The sequence below is a fragment of the Pyricularia grisea genome, assembly GCF_004355905.1.
Source record: "Pyricularia grisea strain NI907 chromosome Unknown Pyricularia_grisea_NI907_Scaffold_7, whole genome shotgun sequence".
NCBI classification, from domain to species: Eukaryota; Fungi; Ascomycota; class Sordariomycetes; order Magnaporthales; family Pyriculariaceae; genus Pyricularia; species Pyricularia grisea.
Genome location: NW_022156720.1, coordinates 702975 through 724339, shown reverse-complemented (window position 1 = coordinate 724339; position 21365 = coordinate 702975). Strand labels below are relative to the sequence as shown.

Below are 21365 nucleotides of genomic sequence, written 5' to 3'. Positions count from 1 at the left end.
AATTGAGCTCTCGTCTTGGCGGCGATGCTGCACAATGTACATCAATGTTGTAGATGCCTGATTGGATCATCACTTGCAGTCGATCATCTCGTACAGCATGGGATTATCGGGTCGATCTCGGTATGATTACCTAGGTGGTCAATTGATCAACGAAAAAGGAAAGCTATGCAAGCCAAGGTAGGGAGGGCTTCGTGTGTCTTCACGGGTACCTGTTCTGTCCTGGCTTGCTTGGTAGCCTGGCTAATGTCCTGCCGGCTCACGTCCTGCCGGCTCACGTCCTGCCGGCTCACGACTTACCCGGTGCAGATGTTGCCTGTCATCTTCCACATTATGTCAAATAATTGCAATTGTGCATGTCTGTCTTTTGTGCTTGTGCTGATTGCACCGTGAATGCTTCAAACAAATTGAAAGGTCAAAGAGATCATGATGGATTGAGAACCAGCACAAAGCGTGGGGCGGAAAGTTCACCTTGTTAGGGTTGGTGGGTCTACACGTGCACTAGAGCCGTTCCACCCACTCGCCTATTGGCCCCACCATATCATATCCAATTACAGTAGGCTAGTTCAGTTACCATCCACCTTCCCAACACAGCGATCCCCCTTCCCATTCACAGGTGCAGGTGCAGGTGCAGGTGCAGTCCGCTCAAAAGCCCGCTCAAAATCCCTCTTGATGTCGTCGATATGTTCAATCCCCACCGACAACCTGAGCAGATCCGCATAAACACCCATGTTCTCCATCTCGGCCTCGCTGCACTGCGCATGGGTCGTCGACCAGTGATGCCCCACAATCGTCTTGCGGTCGCCTACGTTGGGCGTGTTGGTGACCAGGTCGAGGGCATCGATCAGCGCCAGGGCCTCTGCCTCACCCCCGCGCAGCCCAAACGTCAGAACCGTCCCGAACCCGCGGGTGAGGTACTTTCTCGCCAGGTCGTGGTACGGATGGTCAGGTAGGCCCAGGTAGCGCACCCAGGCGACGCGGGGGTGGGTGGACAGCCACCGGGCCAGCGCCGCCGCGTTGCCGGCCTGTCGCTCGCACCGCAGCGGGAGCGTCTCCAGCCCGACGCAGAGCTGCTGTGCCGAAGCCGGGGCCAGGCATGCTCCCGTGTCGCGCATGAAATCCCACTTGAGCATCTGCATGTAGGCGCGATTCCCCAGGATTTTGTAGAGGTCTTGCAGCTGTGGGAAGCGATCCCCGTTTGCTTGCCAGTCGGACCTGCCCGTCTCGATGGCGACGCCGCCGAGCGTGGTGCCGTGGCCACCTATCCATTTTGTGGCCGAGTGCAGGATGATGTCGGCACCCCAGCGGGCCGGTTGGCAAAAGTAGCCCGCCGCGGTAAAGGTGGCGTCGACGACCAGTGGGATGTGGTTGTCGTGGGCGATGGCGGCTAGGGGTTCGAGGTCTGCGATGGAGAACTTTGGGTTTCCGATGGTCTCGGTGAAGATGAACTTTGTGCGGTTGTCGACAAGGCTGCGGACTTGAGGTAGATCGTTGGTGTCGCAGAACCTAGTCTCGATGCCCATGCGTTGTGTGATGATTTTGAACTGATGAAATGTACCGCCGTGGGTGAAATTGGACACGATGACGTTGTCGCCAGCCCCTGCCAGTGACATGGCTACTGTGAGTGTGGTTGCGGCGCCGGAAGCTAGAGACACTGCATCGTTTCCATCCTCTAGGGCAGCCATGCGTTTTTCAAAAGCGTCATTGGTTGGCTGAGGTTGGTTGTCAGCTCGGAGATTAGTGGTGGTAGTATATGAGTAGCTGATGTTATAGTCAAACATACGTTACCAAAGCGGCTGTATACCCACCGCTGTTCATCTGGAACTGCCCTGAATGCATCCTCGGCCGAGGCAGAGGTTGGAAACTTGAAAGAAGCCGAGTTGTAGATAGGGACTGTGCATTCGCCATGACGTGAATTGTCGAGACCAGCGTGTACGACCTTGGTCTCGTACTGCCACTGCTGGTCTGTGAGATTTGTCCTAGTGCTTTTGATCTGCATTTTGGCGATGCTATACAAGCCGGTTTGCGGTCAAAAAGACGATAGTACGACCGAAGCCATCAAATATAAATGTCTCTGCACGTAACCGGTCTCACCACTTTCACTCATGCCAAGTATGTCAGATAAAGCATAAATGTACTTCTGCCACACCAAAGTTGATGCTACGCTATGAGCAAGTTATGATATATACATCGACTTGGCGCAGATGGCTTCATGCGGCGACCTGTAGGCTAACGGATTAATTCGACTGCCGACGTGTGCGGCAGTGGTCAGCGGTCACTTACCTGTATTGCCCTGCTCAGCAATCCCTCCGTCTCATTCTCACTTCCAGTTCCCCTTGCCTCATGAAAAAAGCAGACCGCACCCACCACTCCTTCTCCGGCTCGACCAGCTCTAGGTCATAGAAGATGGCCAGAGTGGCTACAACCTTGTACGCCTGCAGCAGCCCAAGGTGCTTGCCCAGACACACTCTGGACCCCGCGCCAAAGGTAAGATCGGCAGCGTTCATGACGGCCAACCTTGCCGTAAACGCCTCCTCCGTTTCACCGTCCGCCCTCAACCACCTCTCGGGTTTATAATCATCCGCATCTGGTCCCCAGACCGTCCTGTTCCGTCCCAACACAAAGGGATTCATACCCACGCTCGTCCCCGGCGGCACGACCTTTCCATCCGGCAACTCCAACCCACCATCCGGGACACACCGCGGCAGCACCATAGCGACACCAGGATGCACTCGCATCGCCTCGCGCACCACAGCCTCTAGGTAGGGAACAGCACGAGACTGAGCAAAAGAAGGTATCTCACCTGGTTCCAGCCCGGCGTCCCCACACGCAGCCACCAACTTGCCCCAAACCCCATCGGTCCGGAGGGCATAGTACAAGACCGCCTTGATGGTGATGGCGGTGGTGTCTGCGCCGGCGAGCATGTTGATGGACAGGTAGCTGAGAACGCGCTGTCGATCGACGACGTCTGGCTGCGCGCGCTGCACCTCTAGGAACCTGTCCAAAAAGTCCGGCTGGGCGGCCGCCTGATCCGGATCGCGGTCGTCGCGGCCAGCGTATCTGTCTTCGAGGCGCCTCATGGTTGGGCCGAGCAGTGCCGTTGCCCCGCCGATGGGGAAAATTGGGTTCTTGTCGAGGATGCGGTCGAGCCAGGGGATCTGACTAACGCTGGAAAGGTAGTCGGCACCCATGTCCGACATGCAAAGGTGGCCATCAAAATCTTTCCCCGTCGAGAGATAGCCAAAGTGCTTGCTGAAGGTGATCTGACCAATGACGTCCCAGGCGTCTGGGGGGTTGGTCAACAGGGTTTGTTTTTTAATTTTCCTCTTCGGCGCATTTCTGATAAGAAGCAAAAATCAAAAAGAAACGAAATAAAAATGATCAAAAGATGAAAAGGAAAACACGAGCTTGCTTACACATTTTCACCCACTCGCCAAGGTCAAACCCCTCACCAAACTCATCAGCCCCAACGTACCGCTCCTCAAGGCTGCGGCACAGCAGACGAATGGTGTCGTCGACATGGGGTTGCAGCGAAAGCGTGCCGGCCAGGGAGTAGTGTTTCGCAACGGGCCGCTTCTGGCGCGCATGCTCGATCGGGTCCCGCAGGCTAAAGAGGTTGTAGGCGACGCGGCCATTGACCACCGTGGATGCTGGCGGGTAGAATTCCGTCTTGCGAAAGCGGCCGTCGGCCGAATAGACGGTTTTGACGAGGGCAGGCAGATCAAGGTCCAGATTATTGGGACCTGTCCTGACCACTGGGCCGTACTTTTGATGGGCGCGCAGGTTGACGAGATGAATGTCACCCCGCAGGGTGTGGTAGAAGCGCCATAGGTTGGTCCATTCTGCGCGCGGAGATTTATCAGCCTGGCCTGATCTGCAAAGAAAAATGTGTGCATGTGGAAAGCAAAATGACGATACAAAGACGCAACGCACACGTAACACGACGTAACGCGGCGCAACGTGATGAAAGGGATCCAAACGCACTGGCTAGGAATGGCCCCGGGTAATGGCGCAGCGGGGATCGACAATAAGACAAAACATTCCAGGCGGCACATGTGGCCAAGAGCACCAAAGCCCAGGTAATGACTGCAGCAACGGACATTTGTTGGGTGGTAGCAAGTTAGGAATCAGTCCCCTCGCTGTGGGTTTGATTCGATATATGCAGGCCGAGATGCTCGGCCGGGTATCAAGATTGGGTTTTGATTCCGAGCCAAGATGCGAGTCTCCTTAATCCCCAGTCTCCAGTTGCTTATCCAAGGGCTGTGCACCTTGATATGTAGTACTCGGCCGGTCTGGATCGAAATCCTGGTAAATCGCAATCCTTTAAGTGGACGAAAATTCTTACGGAGGGGCCTTCCGACATTCCAGGCGGGGCCACCGTTGTTTAATAGGTCCATCAGGTATCGCCCAGAGATGTGATCAGTTTTGGTCGTTTTGATCATATCCGGCAGGAATCTTCCTGTTCCCGGTTGGTTTGGGTGGGATCGGGTGGCATTTGGGGGTAACATTGTAAGCCGTGAAATGTGAGAGTCTTGAATAAGCAATCTAATACCAATAAGGACAAAAGAAAGGGCAGAATTTCAAGTTTGAAATGCTTGAATAAGAGCATGCGGTCCCATGAAATGCAGGAAAATGTGTGCTGATGTTTTGATTGAGATTTGACAATTTTGTCTGTTTTTCAATTCAATCTCTCACCCACACAATGGACGTCACCCCAATAGGCACCATCGGTGGTGAGGGCCACTGGCTGCTTGCAGTCTCTTGGGCCACGACGGGAGCTGCCGCCTTCTGTTTTCTAATGCGACTATACACCCGTCTGGTGGTGATCAAGGCGTACGGATGGGACGACATCATCTACAACGCTTCATTTGTTAGTCGAATCCCAGTCAACTAACCTCATGTTTAGTATCATATACCAGACTGACCACTTACCACCTCTCAGATCCTCCTCCTCGCCTGCACCATCATGGTCCACGTCTCAGTCCTCTACGGCCTCGGCCAGAGCCAAGACGCAATATGGGACGACAGCCCCGACCGACTCACAAAATGCCTATTGTATCTAATCGTCGCCCAGATCTTTGGCGTCTCGACCATGGGCGTAGCCAAGGTCTCGCTGGGACTGTTCCTCCTCCGCCTCGTCACCAAACCCTGGCACCGCTGGGCCATCTGGGCCGCCATAGCCGCGCTGCTGGTCGACACTGCCGTCTGCGCCTTTGCCTTTGCCTTTCAGTGCACCCCGCCCGCCTTCCTGTGGGACAAGACCATCCCGGGAGGGAGCTGCCCGCTGCCCATAACCCCCTTCGCCATCGCCCTGGGGACGGGTTGCGTCCTGGCCGACTTGTTCTTTGCCGTGTTCCCTTGTGTGTTTGTGTGGCAGCTCAACAAACCCTTCCAGGAGCGGTTGTTGATCGCAGGATCGATGAGCCTGGGGCTCGCGGCCGCTGCCTGCGGCGTCAAGCGGACGATTGGGTTGGGAGGCCTGCAGAGCGCAAACTATACCATCGACGCCATCCCCACCTGCGCTTGGTCCATCGCCGAGCTGGCAATCACACTCGTCTGCATCGCCATCCCGGTCTGCCTTCCTCTGTTCAGACAGGTGCTCAAGAGCGTTGGTCTCACGGGTAATGAGGCTCCGGCGCTACCTGGGAAAAAGGAGGATGGGGGTGAGAATGGCAAGGGCGGTCCCGTCTTTGCTCTTCGCACCTTTGGAGGGAGTGACATGCCCGGATCTAAGTCCACCAAGAGCTGGCAGCGGAGTAGTCGGATTCGGGATGATGCCGAGAGTGAACTTTCTCTCAGGAGGAGTCCGACCGAGGAGGTGAGAGGCACGAGAAACCGATCACCAGCAGATGCTGTGGATGATGTTGAGAGTGGGTTGAGGACTGAGGGACGATTGAATGATAATAATGGTCTGAGCGACGAGAGATTGGGTGACGATAGAAGGTTAAGCACAGAGAGACGACCGAGCCCCAACAGACGATCGAGCATTGAGAGACGATGAGTAAGCAAAAAGGGAAAATTAATGACCAAGTCCTATATTATTTTAGCTGGGGGCTTAGCCACAAAAAAAAGTTTGATAAAAGGGAATGACCGGCGTGTCGATACGACGAATGAATATGAATCCAGATCTGTTATATAATACGTCATTTTATATAAACAGAAACGTCTCACCTTTGTAGATCATGAGGACCAGGAGAGGGAATGAGTTAATATGAATTAACATATTACACAAGACGCAAATGTCTCAGTTCTAAATCCGAGGTACCAAGAGATGAGTCCAAGTATTATAATGTCATTAACATGACTTGTTAGACTAAAGAGGAATGTATCACTTGTAGATCAGTATCATCTAAAATTAACCATACATACATAAACTTGTGACCAGTGTTTTATTCTCGCCCGGTCATGAGAGATCTTAGTCTAGGTTCTAGTCTACCTATCATCTCACTACAGTTTAATATTAGGAGCTGTCTTTACCAATCCTAGACCAGACCCAAGTTGACATGTGACACCAATACATATCTCGGGTGTTTTAAAACGAGTCAAATATTCTAATTATGTGATAGTGTTAGAAAGTCAGGTGTAAAGCATACCTATATAATGACAAAAGAAACCTATGCAATGGAGGTCTTCCGCGACCTGTGCCCTGAAATCGACCGCATCCGCCTATTCTCCCTAGACAGAGACGTTCTCCTCCCCGCGTTGGGCATTACTCCCCATTCACCACTGCTACTCCTTACATAAGGTGAACCGGTCGACGCCAACTCCTTCAGGCAAGCCTCAAATTCCCTCCACCAGGCCTTGACCTGACTTTGTCCTCTTATGCGGCGATTCCACTCCAAGTCCACCTGAAGGGAACCGGCTCGCACCTCTGCCGTGATGCCAAACAGACTCATACACTTGACATCTTGGCCCTTGGCACCCAGGCCTCCGTCTATCATATTAGTGAGGTCGAATATGGCAGAATCTGCACCACGAACCTGTCGATCCATGACGCCAAGATAATTGATGGCCACCTCCATATTTTCATGACCCTTGAAGACGGTGGCACCTTCAGGATGGTGGTAACGCGAGGCAAAATAAGCCCAACCGTTGTTGGGGGTACGTTGACGTAGGTCGACGGTTTTGGAGAGCATGCTAGTGGCGCTGCAGTCTTGGCCTAACCCGATGGGCACGTGTATGGGAGACAGGGTTGAGAACCAGCCGACTGTCGACGAGACGTCTGGTAGCCCCTCAATATCCTCACGGCCATGACCAAAACGGAAGATGGCTGGTGGCGATTCGCGCGCTTGGCCGTAGACGAGGAAGAACGAACGTGTAAGTGCCGATACAAGAATATCCATGGGCTCAGCCTTGTACTTGGCATGGCTCTCCCGCAAGAGCATGGCCGTAGCAGCTTCGGGTATGGAGATTGTGTGATGAGTTGTGTCTCTGGCGAGGTTCGGGAGAGGAGTACCATTGTCGTCTGCCATGCCCCAGAATTTAAAGTCCGCCGTAGGAATAGGCGCTGGTAGTGTAGTCTTGGGATCGAGATGAAGGCGAGCATACTCGGCCTGCTTTTGAGCCCACAGCGGGAACGGACTCGGCTCCTCGTAGCTAAAAGCACCCTTGTACAGTAGATCGTCAAAGTCTCGGAGGATTGAGTTCCAAGATACAAGATCGACGACAATATGGTGTGTAACAAGGTAAAGGAATGAATCTCCACCGGTTGTGGTGACGAGATCAAGTGAGCTGATTGGACCGTTTTCGAGATCTAGTGTGATACGGGCATCCTCTAGACGGTCCTTGACGTCGTCCACCGAGGCCACATTGCTCCATTCGCGGAGACGGAAAGACTTTTTGACGTCGGGAGATATAAACTGGCGAAAGCCACATGCTGCCGTTTCTTCATCACATCGCTGCAGACGCACACGTAGCATCATGTGACGGGTAATGATCTCGGAGAAGGCAGATGACAGGACGGCAGGGTTAAGAGGACGCTTGAGTTTGATGCAGAAACTGTGGTTGAACCTAGCATCCGTCTGTCGGGACAGCTCGTCGTTTCCAAGGGCGAGACTAGCATAGTATTGCTGCATCGGAGTGAGATCAAAGAGCTCGGTTGGTTGCTGACTTTGGACCGGTTGTCCCTCTTTTGAATTACTACCACTTGTGACCGAGACCGAAGTAGCGGCTGTGGTGGCATCACTACGGTCTGACTCGTAGCCCGTGTCATTGTCATTGTCAAGATCCGAGTCTCCAAAAAAGCCAAGCATGCGCAGACCAAGAGGGCTCTTGGTCTTGTCCTTTGGACTTTTGGTCGTGTGACCAATGCGAGCGGCAAGCTTCTTTATGGTACGTGTCATGAGAAGATCAGTAACCGAGACTTGGAAACCTGCCTTTCTCAGTTTGGAAGACATGGCCATTGCGAGGATGGAGTCACCGCCAAGTGTGACAAAATCCTGCGTAACTCCCACCTCTTCGGCCTGCAGATTGAGAACATCACACCAGACCTGGTGGATAATCTTCTCTGCATCAGTAGATGGTTCGACTATTTTGAGTTGTTGAGAAGCTGAACTGCCATCCGGGCTTGCAGTTGTAATGCCGCACACGCATTTGTGCAGTTCATCCGACATGCCATTGAGCCACTGGCTGAGACATTTCCGGTTGAGCTTTTCCGAAGGGAGCAGTGGGAAACTCTTGACTGCGATCCAAAGGTTGGGGATCATGTAGCCAGGTACAAGCGAAGACAGGTGAACGGTAGCGTCCGAGGTGACCGCTGCTGCAATAGAGGTCTCCTCACCATCTACTAGCTCAACGATACCATCCCGGTTGGTTTCAGCACCAAGCTTCTTGATGGAAACCATGCCGACTAGTTGACCCTTGCAAGGGCCAGATGTAGGGTACAAGACAGCAGCATGTTGAATCTCGGCGTTTTGGCTGAGATGAGATTCGATTTCGCCTATTGGGAATTAGCTCATGTTTCTGTAACGTGATAATGATAGTAGAGACTCACCTAATTCCATCCTCTGACCTCGGACCTTGACCTGCGCATCCTTTCGTCCACAGAACATAATGCATCCATCAGCATCGTAATAGGCCAAATCACCGGTTTTGTAAAGACGTCGGTGTTTGCCATCAAGCTTGAGTGACCAGGCAGGGTCATTGATAAAAGATTCTGCCGTCTTTTCGGGGTTCTTGAGATAACCGCGCGCCAAAGTCGGGCCCTCGATGACAAGCTAAGATTTGTTAGCCACGAGTCAAGAAAAGGAGAAAGATTAGCTTACCTCTCCAACAGTTCCAACAGGAGCCAATATGTCGTGATTTTCTGCATCCACAATCCAGCAAATACCGCCAATGGCCTTGCCAATATTAGCCGGGTCCATTTCGGGCGTGATGTGGTTATTGACAGTAGCAGAGATAGCACACTCGGTCGGGCCGTAACCGTTGGCCAGTTGAACTTTGTTTGCCCAAATGTCAATATTCTGCCTGGTCATGGCCTCGCCTCCGAGAACCAGCTTTTCCAGGGTCGGCACCTCGGCAGGCTCAATAAACCTGACGACCGAGGGAGTCAAAAAGGTCCAGTTGATATGAAAGTCGTTGATCACATCAACCATGCTACGGTTCTTGGCCCGCTCGTTGGGCACACAGACGCAAGCGCCGTGGAGTAGAGTGGTTAACATCTCCATGACACTCACGTCAAAGCTATAAGGGCAGCCCTGCAGCACTCGGTCTTCAGGGCGTACATTAAAAGTACGAGCCTGAGCTTGACAAGAGTGCAAGAAAGCCCGATGTTCAACCACGCAACCCTTGGGAACTCCAGTTGAACCAGAGGTAAAGATGACATACAGAGCGCTAGACAAGGTGGCACTGGTGATTGGGAGTTCGGGTCCTGCGTCTGGTAGGGCGGCAATAGAAACGTTGTCCACGACCTGAACGGACAGACCAGACGACCGCCAGAGAGAAACCTGAGCCAGAGAGCAGAGGATAACTTTGGTTTCAATCTGGTTGAGAATCTCATTCAGACGACCCATTGGGTAGGAGGGATCGAGGAATACCACTGCACCGCCAGCCTTCATGACCGACAACATGGCAACTATAGCCCAGCCTGACTTCTCGAAACAAAGAGGGACAATAACCTCAGGCCCAATGCTGAAAGAATTTTGCAAGTGATGAGCCAGCTTGGTGGTAATCCGATCGAGGTCGCCGTAACGGAAATCAACATCCCATGCATTGATGGCCATGCTCTTTTCCCTCGCTTCGTTGGCAGTAGCTGCGAGGTGAAACAGCTCATGAGTGAGTCCAGCGGCAAGGTGGCCCTCAAGTTCCAAGGGGTTGAGCTCTGTGGGTTGGTTCCAAGAAATGACTTGGTCCTTGTCGTACGGACTGAAGAGATCAATATCGGAAAGGGGAATGATGCTTTCGGTTGCGTGTTCTATAATCTGCTCGACCACATGCTTGAATTGATAAAGAATCCGACGCATGACGGCTTCGGGAGTAATTCTGGGATCGAAATTTCCCAGAATGTCTAATTGGTTGTCCCTGCGAATACGGACGTGGATACCCATGCCGAAGCGAAGTGTCTCCTTTTCCTCATCCGACAGCTTTTGCGCGCCGAGGAATGAAACCTCGTCGTGCACATCCGGGGGCTGGATAACCATGACGCATGCAAACCCGCAGGCTTCGCGGCATTCCTTGCCCATACGCTGTATATTTTGCAAACCAGCATGCTCAAACTTGATCATGTTGGTGGTCTGGTCTTGTATCATTTGCAAGAATTGTGGCACGGTCGTGGCAGTCTTCTCAACGGCAATTCGAAGGGGTACCGTCGTGATGGTAGGCCCGACCATTTCTGTAATACCCTCAACCGGTGTGTCACGACCACTCTGAATCACACCAAATAGTACATCGTCAGGTGAGCCGCTATGACAACCCTGCACGAGAGCCCATGCAGCCTTGATGATGGTGGAAGTGGTAAAGCTTGACCCGAGACGACGCTCAAAGGGCAAAGTGATGGCCACTTCGCCGTCTAGGAGAGGATCAAACTGCTGGTTGGGAAGGAGAGGCCACGGCGGTGCTGAGATGCCCTTGAATTGATCCTGCCAAAAAGCTCGGCATTCTTCAGGGTCCGTCTCCTGGAGGTGGGCGATGAATCGACTGAATGGAGGCGTCGGCTCAATGACGGGCTGTGGCGATGACGACTCATATGCTGCCTGTACACGACGAAGGATGAGATTCTTTGACCAGCCGTCATATGTAGAATGGTGAATCGACCAGATGAAATAGCTGCCGGTAAAGGGTGTGTCGACAATGGCCAAGCGTGAAAATGGTGTACCCAATTGGAAAGGTAGGCGTTTGTCTTCATCAATGTATCCTTTGACGCTCTTTCCAGAACGCCAGTCAATGACATCCTTGCCAGCACCCCTAACGACCTGGAAAAAGCTGTTGAGCTCGTCTATGTTGACTATGGTAGTGCGTAGGATGCCTGCATCGCGAGCAACAGCCTCCCAAGACTGTTTGAATCTTTCAACGTCCAACTTGGCCGGGAGACGGTATACCTCACGAAGCACATAGGCCTGAGAGTCTTTAACCGTCAATGCGATGAGGCCCGGCTGGATTGGCGCACAAGGGAGAACGTCTGCGACTGTGCTGCGAGGCATGCGGTACGTCTTCTCAAGGGCTGAGAGCACCGTTTCCTTCTTGTCTCCTGGGATGAGGGAAAATGGCTCGACGTCTTTGGTGTTTTCAGCTGACTCAGAGCTAAATTTTGCCACATTCGCCATGTCAGCAAGACGGGGATAACGGAAGACGTCCTCATGAGTGAGTACAATGCCAGCAGCTCGTGCAGCTCCGGTTAGCTGAATGGCTGTGATGGAGTCGCCTCCAAGTGCCAGGAAGTTGTCGTCAACACTGAGCGAGGTTGCATCGCGCCCAAGACTTTGAGCTACGAGGTTGACGATTGATCTCTCTTTGTTGGTTGAAGGAGCGCGAGAGGATGAGCTGGTGCTTGTGGCGAGTGAATATGCCGTAAGCTGCTCAGGGGTCAGACTAGCTATCTTGAAGCCCAGTGTCTTTCTGTCTGTCTTGCTACTGGCTGCCAAGGAAGGCATCTTGGAGACAGGAATCCAAAGAGTAGGGACCTGTGTACATGTTAGTTGGTTCTCATATAGTGCAGGAAGCTACTTACCATGTATTTTGGTAGACTGGTCCGCGCCAGGGCTTCCAGCTCTTTCATTTTGAGTCTTGACTCATCATCATGCTCAAGTATCATGTCATCACTGCTGCCCTTGGAGACAAACTCGACAAATGCGACAAGAACTTGCTTGTTCTTATCAATGACAGTCTTGCCAGCAACAACGACAACCTGCTCTACGGTGGCATCCTTGCCATTAAGCACAGCCTCGATCTCACCTAGTCCGTGTTAGTGGTGTCACAGCAAGAAGGTTGGGATAACTTACCCAGCTCCAGCCTCTGCCCATTCACCTTGGTTTGGTTGTCCTTTCGGCCAAGATACATCAGAGAACCGTCGGTTAGGTCCTGACGCACGAGATCACCCGTCTTGTACAGCACCTGATCGGTAGAGTAGCCAAAGTCCCTGAGCCATGCTGGAGCAGGCACAAAAACCTCCCTGGTCTTGTCAGGTTGACCTAGGTAGCCTCTAGCCAATCCGGGTGCTTGAACCAACAGCTCACCCGTACAGCCAATTGGCATCAAACGGTTGTGGTCCTGCGGGTCAACAACCCAACCAACGGAGCTAACCATGTGTCCAATTTTCTCGGGCTTGTCGCCTTTTGAGATGTCACGACAAGTACAAAAGACGCATGTCTCGGTAGGCCCGTAACCGTTCATTAGCCTCAATTTGTCCGCCCAAGTGTCAACACTCTCTTGAGTCACGGCCTCTCCTCCGAGGACTAATGTCTTCATGGACGGGATGTTTTCAGGCTTGAGTAGACGTGCAAAGGTCGGAGTGAAAAAAGCCCAGTCGCACCTAAAGTCACGAATGAAGCCAGAGAGGTCGTTCATGCGCTCCTGCTCGCCAGGCACACAAATGGTTCCGCCGTACCGAAGTGTAGTAAAGATCTCACCGATACAGGCGTCAAAAGTGTAGGTTGAAAACTGCACGACACGACGAGGGAAATCTGCAAAGCCCATGGCCTTGCCGTGACCGGTTGTGCTTGCGCAAACGGCGCGATGCTCAGTCATGACGGCTTTGGGGCGTCCAGTACTGCCAGACGTGAACAATAAGTAGGCAAGATTTGAAGGTTTTACATCGTTTGGAGGTAGTGGAGAAGTATTGAGAGTCCCCCATTCAGCAAGGTCTGAAGGTAAGGTGACCATCTTGAGCTTGTTAAAGCCCTCATAACGGTCTTTGGTGTTAGGTGACACCAAGATCGTTTCTGCCTGAACTTGTTCCAGAAGATCAGCCCGGCGGTCTTCAGGGTCGTCTGGATTGATGGGAACAAAGGCAGCACCGGCTTTGAGCACAGCTAACATGGCCACAATGACATTGGCAGACTTTTCCATGCTGATCGGGACAATTCTTTCTGGTGCGGCCCCTAGCTCGCAAAGTTGATGAGCCAAGTGCGTGGCAAGATCATCCAGTTGTTGGTAGGACCAGGTAACTTCCCGGGATTCGATGGCGGGAAACTCCGGGTTTGTGAGAGTGTTACGCTTGATGAGCTGGTGCATGCAGGTATCCATCCAGGCAGGGCAGTTCTTGTTCCACTCTCTCAAGTCCTGTCGGTCCTTGCTGGATAAAACATCAATCTCACCGACGGTGATGCTGGCTGCTCCACCGCGTGGGAGTCGAATCAGCTGCTCAACAATTCGGGCGAATTGCCTCAGCAATCTTTCGGCACGGAATGCCGACAAGACAGATGAATCATGATGAGCAGTCAGAGAAACTGTACCCTCACCGAGCCCGCACTCAACCACCAAACCAAAACCAGAGATTATGTTTGCGGTGGTGTGGGTTGCACGGTCTCGGAAGAGAGAGTCCTCCTCGGAATTACCACCGGCAGGTTGAATGACGATTAGGTTCTGGAATTCGCAGGCGCTCCGGCAGGAATCACTAAGCTTTTTGATGTTGTGGATTCCTGCATGAGAGAAAGGACCGGCTTCGATTGACTGCTCATTCACGGCCCCGAGGAATGATTCAACAGTTGCGTCGAGATCCACTTGCATACGAACAGGCGTCGTGGTCAAAAGTGGACCATTGATGATATCAACATCATCGATGGGAACGTCACGACCAAAAGAAGTCAGACCATAGACGACATCGTTAGATTCCGAGACACGTGCCATCAGGATGGTCCATGCAGCCTTGAGCACAGTTGCAGCAGTAAACTTGGACCGCGGTGGGCGGCGGAACTTGACCGAGTGTTTGACCGTATTGTCGGCCACGCAGATTTGACCTGGAGCAGCAGGAGGGAATGGAACTGCTTGGCAGGCTTCGAGGTTCTTGGTCCAAAAGTCAGCCACAACATCCTGGTGCAACTGTCCGAGATAGCGGACCAAGTCCAGGATGGGTCGTGTAGGTGGCACTCCCATTCCTTGATAGGCCTGATCGACGGCCTCAAGTGTGAGGTTATACGAGAATCCATCATACAAAGCGTGGTGCATGGTCCAGACAAACTGAGGACTACCATCGTTGCCCACAAGCCCAAAGCGAACCAAACGCGTGCCATAATTCATGTCTTTCTCATTTGCCGTATCAAGGGCGAGGTACTCATCCAACGTCTTGACCTCGGTCCACTCCAATGGTGTATCAAGAACGACCGAGAACGAACCGTGACCGGGCACGTGGACGATGCGGGTACGGAAGATGTCGGTAGCGGCCACCACATCTGACCAGGCCTGCTTGAAGAGCTTCATATCTGTATCCTCGGGAAGATCAAAGACCTCTCGCAGCACGTAAGCCGTGCTATCCTTGGCAGTCAAGGCCATTAAGCTATCTTGCAGCGGGGTGCAAGGATAAACATCATTGACTAGACGTCTCTCCTCACCTAGTACCACATCGAGCACCTCATTGAGCAACGTGGTCCTGCTCAAGGTTTCGGGGACGAGTGAAAAGGCATTATAAGGCTCATCCTTGGCTAATGAAGGAGTCGGCAGGCTTCTGGAGATTGCCGAAGTAGGCGTTGGGATTGAAAGAGACAGGCCATACTTGGGAGCCTTTGGGATGGAAATGCCCCTAGGCCGTATCTCGACACCAGGTGTAATGTTGGCCGATAGTACCATGTTTGCCAGTGTAGGCGTCTTCATGATTCCACGAACAGACAACTCCAGACCGGCCACCTTTGCCTTACTGACGAGCTGCATGGCCGCGATAGAGTCGCCTCCTAGCTCCAGGAAGCTATCCTCAGGGCCAATGACGTGCGACTGGAGATCGATTTGGAGAACCTCTGCCCAGAGTTCCTTGAGGACCTCGGAAATCACAGAATCAGAGACGGGACCATCCATGGTGGTGTCAACTCGAAGTGCATAAGTGAGGGTCTGCTGTTGCGAGAAGCTAGATGCCAGTTCTCGCAGAGATTTGCGTTCAATCTTTCCAGAAGCGCTCATCGGCAGACTGTACACGGGAACAAAAAGTGAAGGAACCATGTACTCGGGAAGGTGGTCGGCAGAATTCTGCTTGATGCGAGCCAGCGTCTCTCGGATGGAGGCCGTCATTTCAACAAGCTCCAAGGGTGACTTGGTTTCCATCCTTTCGTCACTCGACTGACGCTCCAGCTGGATAAAGGCCACAAGCAGCTTCCGACTAACCGAGTGCGGGCTAAATGTCTCGACGCAGACCTGAGCCAGCTTCGAGGTTTTGAGCAGAACAGCCTCAATCTCACCCAGCTCTACCCGTTGACCATTCAACTTGATTTGAGTATCCATGCGTGAGATGAAGCTGAAGCTACCATCCTCGTTGAGCATACCAAGGTCGCCGGTGCGGTAGAAACGACGGGATGAGTCCTTGGCCCAAGACAGACCTTGAACGAAAGCCTGACGAGTTTTCTCCTCGTTCTTGAGATAGCCGCGACCAACAATAGGCCCTTCAATGAGCATCTCTCCAACCTCACCTACTGGCAAAAGCACATTGGGGTCATCCGAGTTGACAATAAACATGCTGCAGTTCATCGGATGTCCAATGTTACCTCCACGGGCATCACGTCCCAGAGGCTCCAAGCAGGAGGTACACTGCACTGAACACTCGGAGGGTCCATAGGTATTGTAAAGTCTGAAGCCTTCCACAGGAGCCCACGTGTCGATTATGTCCTGGGTCAAAGCTTCACCACCGAGAACCATGGTGCGAAGGGTTGGCACAGTGCTTGGAGAGAGCATGCGAGCGACAGTGGGGGTCAGATCAGCCCAGTTGACAGACATGCGGGTCATGACGCCAGCCAGGTCATTGAAGCGATCTTCATCGGATGGTATGCAAATGCAACCGCCAAACATGGGAATGGTGACGTTGTCCTCGATGGTAACGTCAAATGAATGTGACGCGAACGACAAGGCACGGGTGCTAGGACCACAACCGAGGACCTCCGAGTTGGTGCGAGCCGTAGTTGCGAGTGACCGGTGTTCTAGCACTGCACCTTTGGGGGTTCCCGTAGAGCCAGATGAGTAGACAACCCAAGCGGCGTTGGTTGGCTTGACTTCGCTACGGAAAGTCTTATCACTGGGCAAACGATCAAGGGAGTCTCGGTCAACAACAATGATGTGTTGAAGACCCTTGTACGTCTTGAGAGTCTGCTCCTGTTTCCTGCTGCATAGCACCAGATTTGCCCCGACATCTTCTATCATACCCTCGAGTCTCGAGCGTGGGTGTGCCATGTCCAAAGCCACGCAGGCACCACCTGCCTTGAGGATGGCGAGGATAGCTACCGTCGTCCATGCGCTCTTTTCGAATGCAAAAGGCACGATAACCTCAGGACCAACACCAAGACCTGCAATAAAGCTGGCAAGACGGGTCGCGTATTGATCGGCCTCACGGTATGTTAACTTTGCGTCCCAGGCATCAATCATGATGGCATCTGCATGCGACCGAGCTTGCTCCTCCACCAATGAATGAAGGCATTGCTCTACGGCGTCCATTCCAATATTCAGCTTGGGAATCTTGGCGCGCTGGACAAATTGCAAATCCGCCATGTCGGTGAGTAATATGTTCTGGTTTGAAGCAAGGGTCAGGGAGTTGATTGCGGTGGAGAGCATGCCCAAAATATCCCTTGCCTTGGCTTCAGTAACCATTTGTTCGTCGAATCCACACAATACCGTGACTTTGTTCTCAGACTCAAGAAGGCATTCAAGCGTAAATCCGAAGCTTAACTCCTCGTCTGTGCTCAGATTATTTTCTTCAGTCCAAATTCCTTGATCAGCCTGGTAGCCAGCCGGTTGGATCACAAGAAGATTCGCAATGTCACATGTCTGAGATGATGCACCCAATGCCTTGCGGATGTTCTTCATGCCAATATGTTGATGAGGGATGATATTAGCATAGCGCTGTTGAACGGCATTGAGTATTCCTGAACAAGTCTCATCTCCGACAAGAACACGGAAAGGAACCGTGGTCAAACATGGTCCTGCACAGTCATCGACGCCCGGTAGCTCAATATCGCGTCCGGCGAGAGCAAGACCCATTATAACGTCAGAGGACTCGACAAGACTACTGAGGACTAGAGCCCAAGCCGATCTGATGACGGTCGAAATAGTGCAGCCGCTCTCGTTGCTGGGGTAGGTGAGTGTCTTTGTGATTGTACGCGTGACTATTGGTTCGTGTGCTTCATTGCTGCAGCTAGGCCAGTGAGATGAGGTACCACCTCCGAGCATCTGCCTCCAAGCTTGTGCGCTCTTCTCTTGGTCCTGGTCCTGTAGATGCTTGACGAAATGAACAAAAGGTGTCGATGTGAGGGATTCTAGCCCATTGTACAACTCTTCCACCTTTTTGAGGATGAGGTTATATGTGTAGCCATCTGTTACTGCGTGGTGAATGGTCCAGGCAAGATATCTACCTCCCTCGGCAGTAATGACGGTGAAGCGACTGAGTTCGTTGCCATAGCCTACTTTGGCAGCCTTTCTCTCGGCGGCAAGAGCACTCTTCACTTTCTCAGCCGTCTTGGTATGGACGGGAGAGTACTCTTTGAGGACAACCTGGTACGAGCTACTGCCAGTGACTCCCTTGATTCGCGGCATCAGTATTATCCTGGTCCTGAGGATTGCAAACGACTTGACCAGCCGGTCGAGCGCGCCTTGCAGGCGAGGAAGATCAATCAAGGGATCAAGCTTGAGTACATGCTGAAGCTTGTATGTGTTTGGCGACAGCATAGTTTCCGCCATCATGCCTTCTTGCATCGGCGTGCAAGGATACATGTCTTCGACGGTTGATGGGTCGATCCCTGCCAGATTCAACGCCTGGGTGTACTTTTCGAGAGATGAGTGTCCACCAATGAGCTCAAACGGAGCAACAACTGTTTGCGAAATCACAAAATTGCTTGACACGTTGACTGCGAGATCAGACAGTTTTGGATGGCGGAAGATGTCGGCAACCAGTATTCGCAAACCGTCTTGACGGCCACTACAAGCTGAAGCTACCTTCATGGCAGCAACCGAATCTCCACCCAGACGGAAGAATGAGTCGTGACGCCCGACGAGTGAAGTAGAGAGATGAAGCACCTCTGCCCACAATCCGGCTATGGCCTTTTCAACAGGGCTGACAGGAAGCTCTTTGCTAGCTGCTGAGCATGAGACAGTGAAGCGGTTCAAGGACTCCTCTGACCAATCCGCAACCATTTCCCGCAAGAACTTTCTGTTGACCTTACCAGAGTGAGCTCTAGGATATTTGTCAAGTGGCAAAATGTGATTTGGACACATCCAGGCAGGGAGGCGAGCGAGCATCGAATCTTGCACACCAGCAAGCAAGTCACAAAGATCTGGAGTAGGTTCCAAGAATGAAGGAGGCCCGTCGTCGTTATTGGTCGAGTAACCGGGCAACTTGACAAAGGCGGCAAGTTTTTCCCTCTTGCCTTCTGTTCCGACAAGAATCTTCTCAACAATCGGCTGAGACCCACTTGGGAGTACCTCAGCGAGTTTGACTTCGATATGTGCTGCCTCGAGTCTCACGCCATGGATTTTCATCTGCGTGTCCCGACGACCGATCAGGCGTAATCTTCCGTCTGGTTGCCACTGTGCTAAGTCGCCGGTGCGATATAATCTCGAAGATGCCCGGTCGGGGAAAATTCTCACAAGCCAATCCGGAGCAGTGATGAACGCGGCGGCGGTCTTCTCATCTTCCTTCAGGTAGCCACTTGAGACCAGGTTTCCTTCTATAAGGAGCTCACCGGGTGCACCTAGTGGTACCAGCGCATTGGGATCATCGCTTTTGGTGATCCAGACACAACAGCCGGTTGGATGGCCGATGCAGCTGCCGTCTTCACCGGGTTTGAAAGTATTGTTGGCCATTCTCGAGTTGCATTCTGCAGGGCCGTAGATGTTCATGTAGGTCCTACCAGCAGATAGCCACTTCTTGACGACTTCAGGCTTCGAAAACTCTCCGCCTGTGAGAAAATACTTGACTGAGGGGACATCCTCAGGATTGATAAATTGGGAGACGGTCGGTATGGCGGCAATGTGGGTTGCTCTCATACGAGCTATGGTTGTGGTGAGTGCGTTCATCTTTTCCTCGTCGGATGGAATGCAAATGCAAGCTCCAAAAGCCAACGTGGTAAAAATGTCTGTGAGGCTGAGGTCAAAATTGTAGGCCGAAAAAGCAAAGCATCGCGACCCTGGGCCGTAAAATTCGGTCTTGCCGTGTGCCAATATGCTGGTGCAAAATGAAGAATGGTTTGATACGATGCCTTTGGAACGTCCAGTGGTTCCGGATGTAAAGACAATGTAGCTCGTATCAGCGGGCTGAGAAATGTCCTCAACTGATCCGCACGATGGGAGGCGGGCAAGAAGTGCTTCGTCGACAATCACTGATTCGACGTCATGTGTACTCAGCAGGCCCTCGTACTTTGCCGAGCAGAGCACAAAGGTGGATTCGATTGAACCCAGGATCCTGGAGACATCCTCCCAAGGCTGGTTGGGCTCAACATACGCAAAGGCACCGCCGGCTTTGAGGACTGCCATGGTTGCAACGACCATCCAGACGCTCTTTTCAAACATCACGGGGACAATCTTGCCTGGGCTGACACGCTTGGAGACGAGAAGGTGAGCAAGCTTGTCGGTGAGAGCATCCAGCTGTTCGTAGGTCCAAGAGACGTTCTGCGATGTTGAGAACACGGCCTCGGCGCGGGGCGTCTCGCGGGCCCTTTCTTGGAACAGCCAGTGAACACACTTTTCCACGGCCGGTGGTAGGTGCTCGCACCATTTTTCGAGCTGAGCCTTGTCTTCAGGGCTGATGGCTTCAACTTGGCCGATTGGCTTGCCCAGGTTGGACACGTCGTCAAGTTGCTGAATCAAAGATTCAAACGTGGCCAGGATTTGACGGACCTCAATCCCTTCCAGGATTTCTGTGTCATAAAATGCCTGAACCAGTACTCCTGAAGGGTTCAGGAAGCACTCAACATTGAGAGGGCGGTTCAGCAGGACGTCGATATTGGCCATCATGGCCGGGTAGACGACGAGCTGGTTTCTGAACTGCGTGGCACCGAGCAAATCCGGTCCCAGCCCGGCAATTGCCTCGAGGTCAATGCCGCTGGATGACAACAAGGGAAGCTCTTGTGCCTCGATCGCCTCAAGGCAATCGGCAATGGTCTGATCTTTATTCAATATGAAGCGGAAAGGGAGTGCTGTATGAGGTTCACCATCATCGGTGTCCTCTTCATCGACGAGGGCCATGCCAAAGACAACGTCCTCGGTGTCGGAGTATGATGCATTGAGAAAAGCCCAAGCGGCCTGCAGGACGGTGTCGAGGGCGAAGCCTGAGCGGCCGCTGTTGGGGAGAAAGATTTGACGGCGCAGCACGGATCCAGATTGGACGGTGCCGGCAGAGGTTGCGCCGGCGCGGGGCCGGGGAAACGCACATGGGGGAGCTTCTTGAAAGACCCTGCGCCAATCATCGGCCTCGGCCTCTGACAAGCGAGGGTTGGCCAAGTCTTTTCTGGTGATAATAGACATTGTCAATTATATCTCGGCCTGCGATGTAATAAAGTGGCTCCAGCACTGTGATTAAGTTGATCTGGCTAACAATGAGTTAATGATGAATGAAGATGGACTGTTCTTGTCCGGAGAGATATCAGGGACTGATGATGATAAAATAAGGTGTTTCCTGGTTTATGCGAATGAACTTTGTAGATTGCCAAGTGATAGACATGTACCCAAAGCCCAAGAATAGAGTCGAGACCGATTTCGAGACTGCCAAAAGTGTCGTCTGACCTCGACCGTGGGCAATTATGCAAACAAGGTGG

At 52.6% G+C, this 21365-nt stretch overlaps 3 protein-coding genes across 3 annotated transcripts; 1 reads left to right on the top strand and 2 right to left on the bottom strand.

Moving 5' to 3' along the window:
- Nucleotides 1-355: 355 nt before the first annotated feature.
- Nucleotides 356-4052, bottom strand: PgNI_09239 (uncharacterized protein; the record flags this gene model as incomplete). The annotated part of the gene is made up of 5 exons (XM_031129226.1): nucleotides 356-1709; nucleotides 1781-2006; nucleotides 2365-3283; nucleotides 3414-3871; nucleotides 3931-4052. The coding sequence occupies 5 exons, from the start codon at nucleotides 4050-4052 to the stop codon at nucleotides 564-566; spliced, it is 2871 nt and encodes a 956-aa protein (XP_030978230.1). The 3' UTR covers nucleotides 356-563.
- A 635-nt stretch (nucleotides 4053-4687) lies between these two features.
- On the top strand, nucleotides 4688-6134 carry PgNI_09238 (uncharacterized protein). Its single transcript, XM_031129225.1, has 2 exons — nucleotides 4688-4867; nucleotides 4940-6134. Exons 1-2 carry the CDS (start codon nucleotides 4700-4702, stop codon nucleotides 5996-5998), a joined length of 1227 nt encoding a protein of 408 aa, XP_030978231.1. The 5' UTR covers nucleotides 4688-4699; the 3' UTR covers nucleotides 5999-6134.
- Nucleotides 6135-6611: 477 nt separating this feature from the next.
- On the bottom strand, nucleotides 6612-21075 carry PgNI_09237 (uncharacterized protein; the record flags this gene model as incomplete). Its single annotated transcript, XM_031129224.1, has 5 exons — nucleotides 6612-8935; nucleotides 8990-9212; nucleotides 9261-12113; nucleotides 12161-12384; nucleotides 12432-21075. The coding sequence occupies 5 exons, from the start codon at nucleotides 21073-21075 to the stop codon at nucleotides 6612-6614; spliced, it is 14268 nt and encodes a 4755-aa protein (XP_030978226.1).
- Nucleotides 21076-21365: the final 290 nt, after the last annotated feature.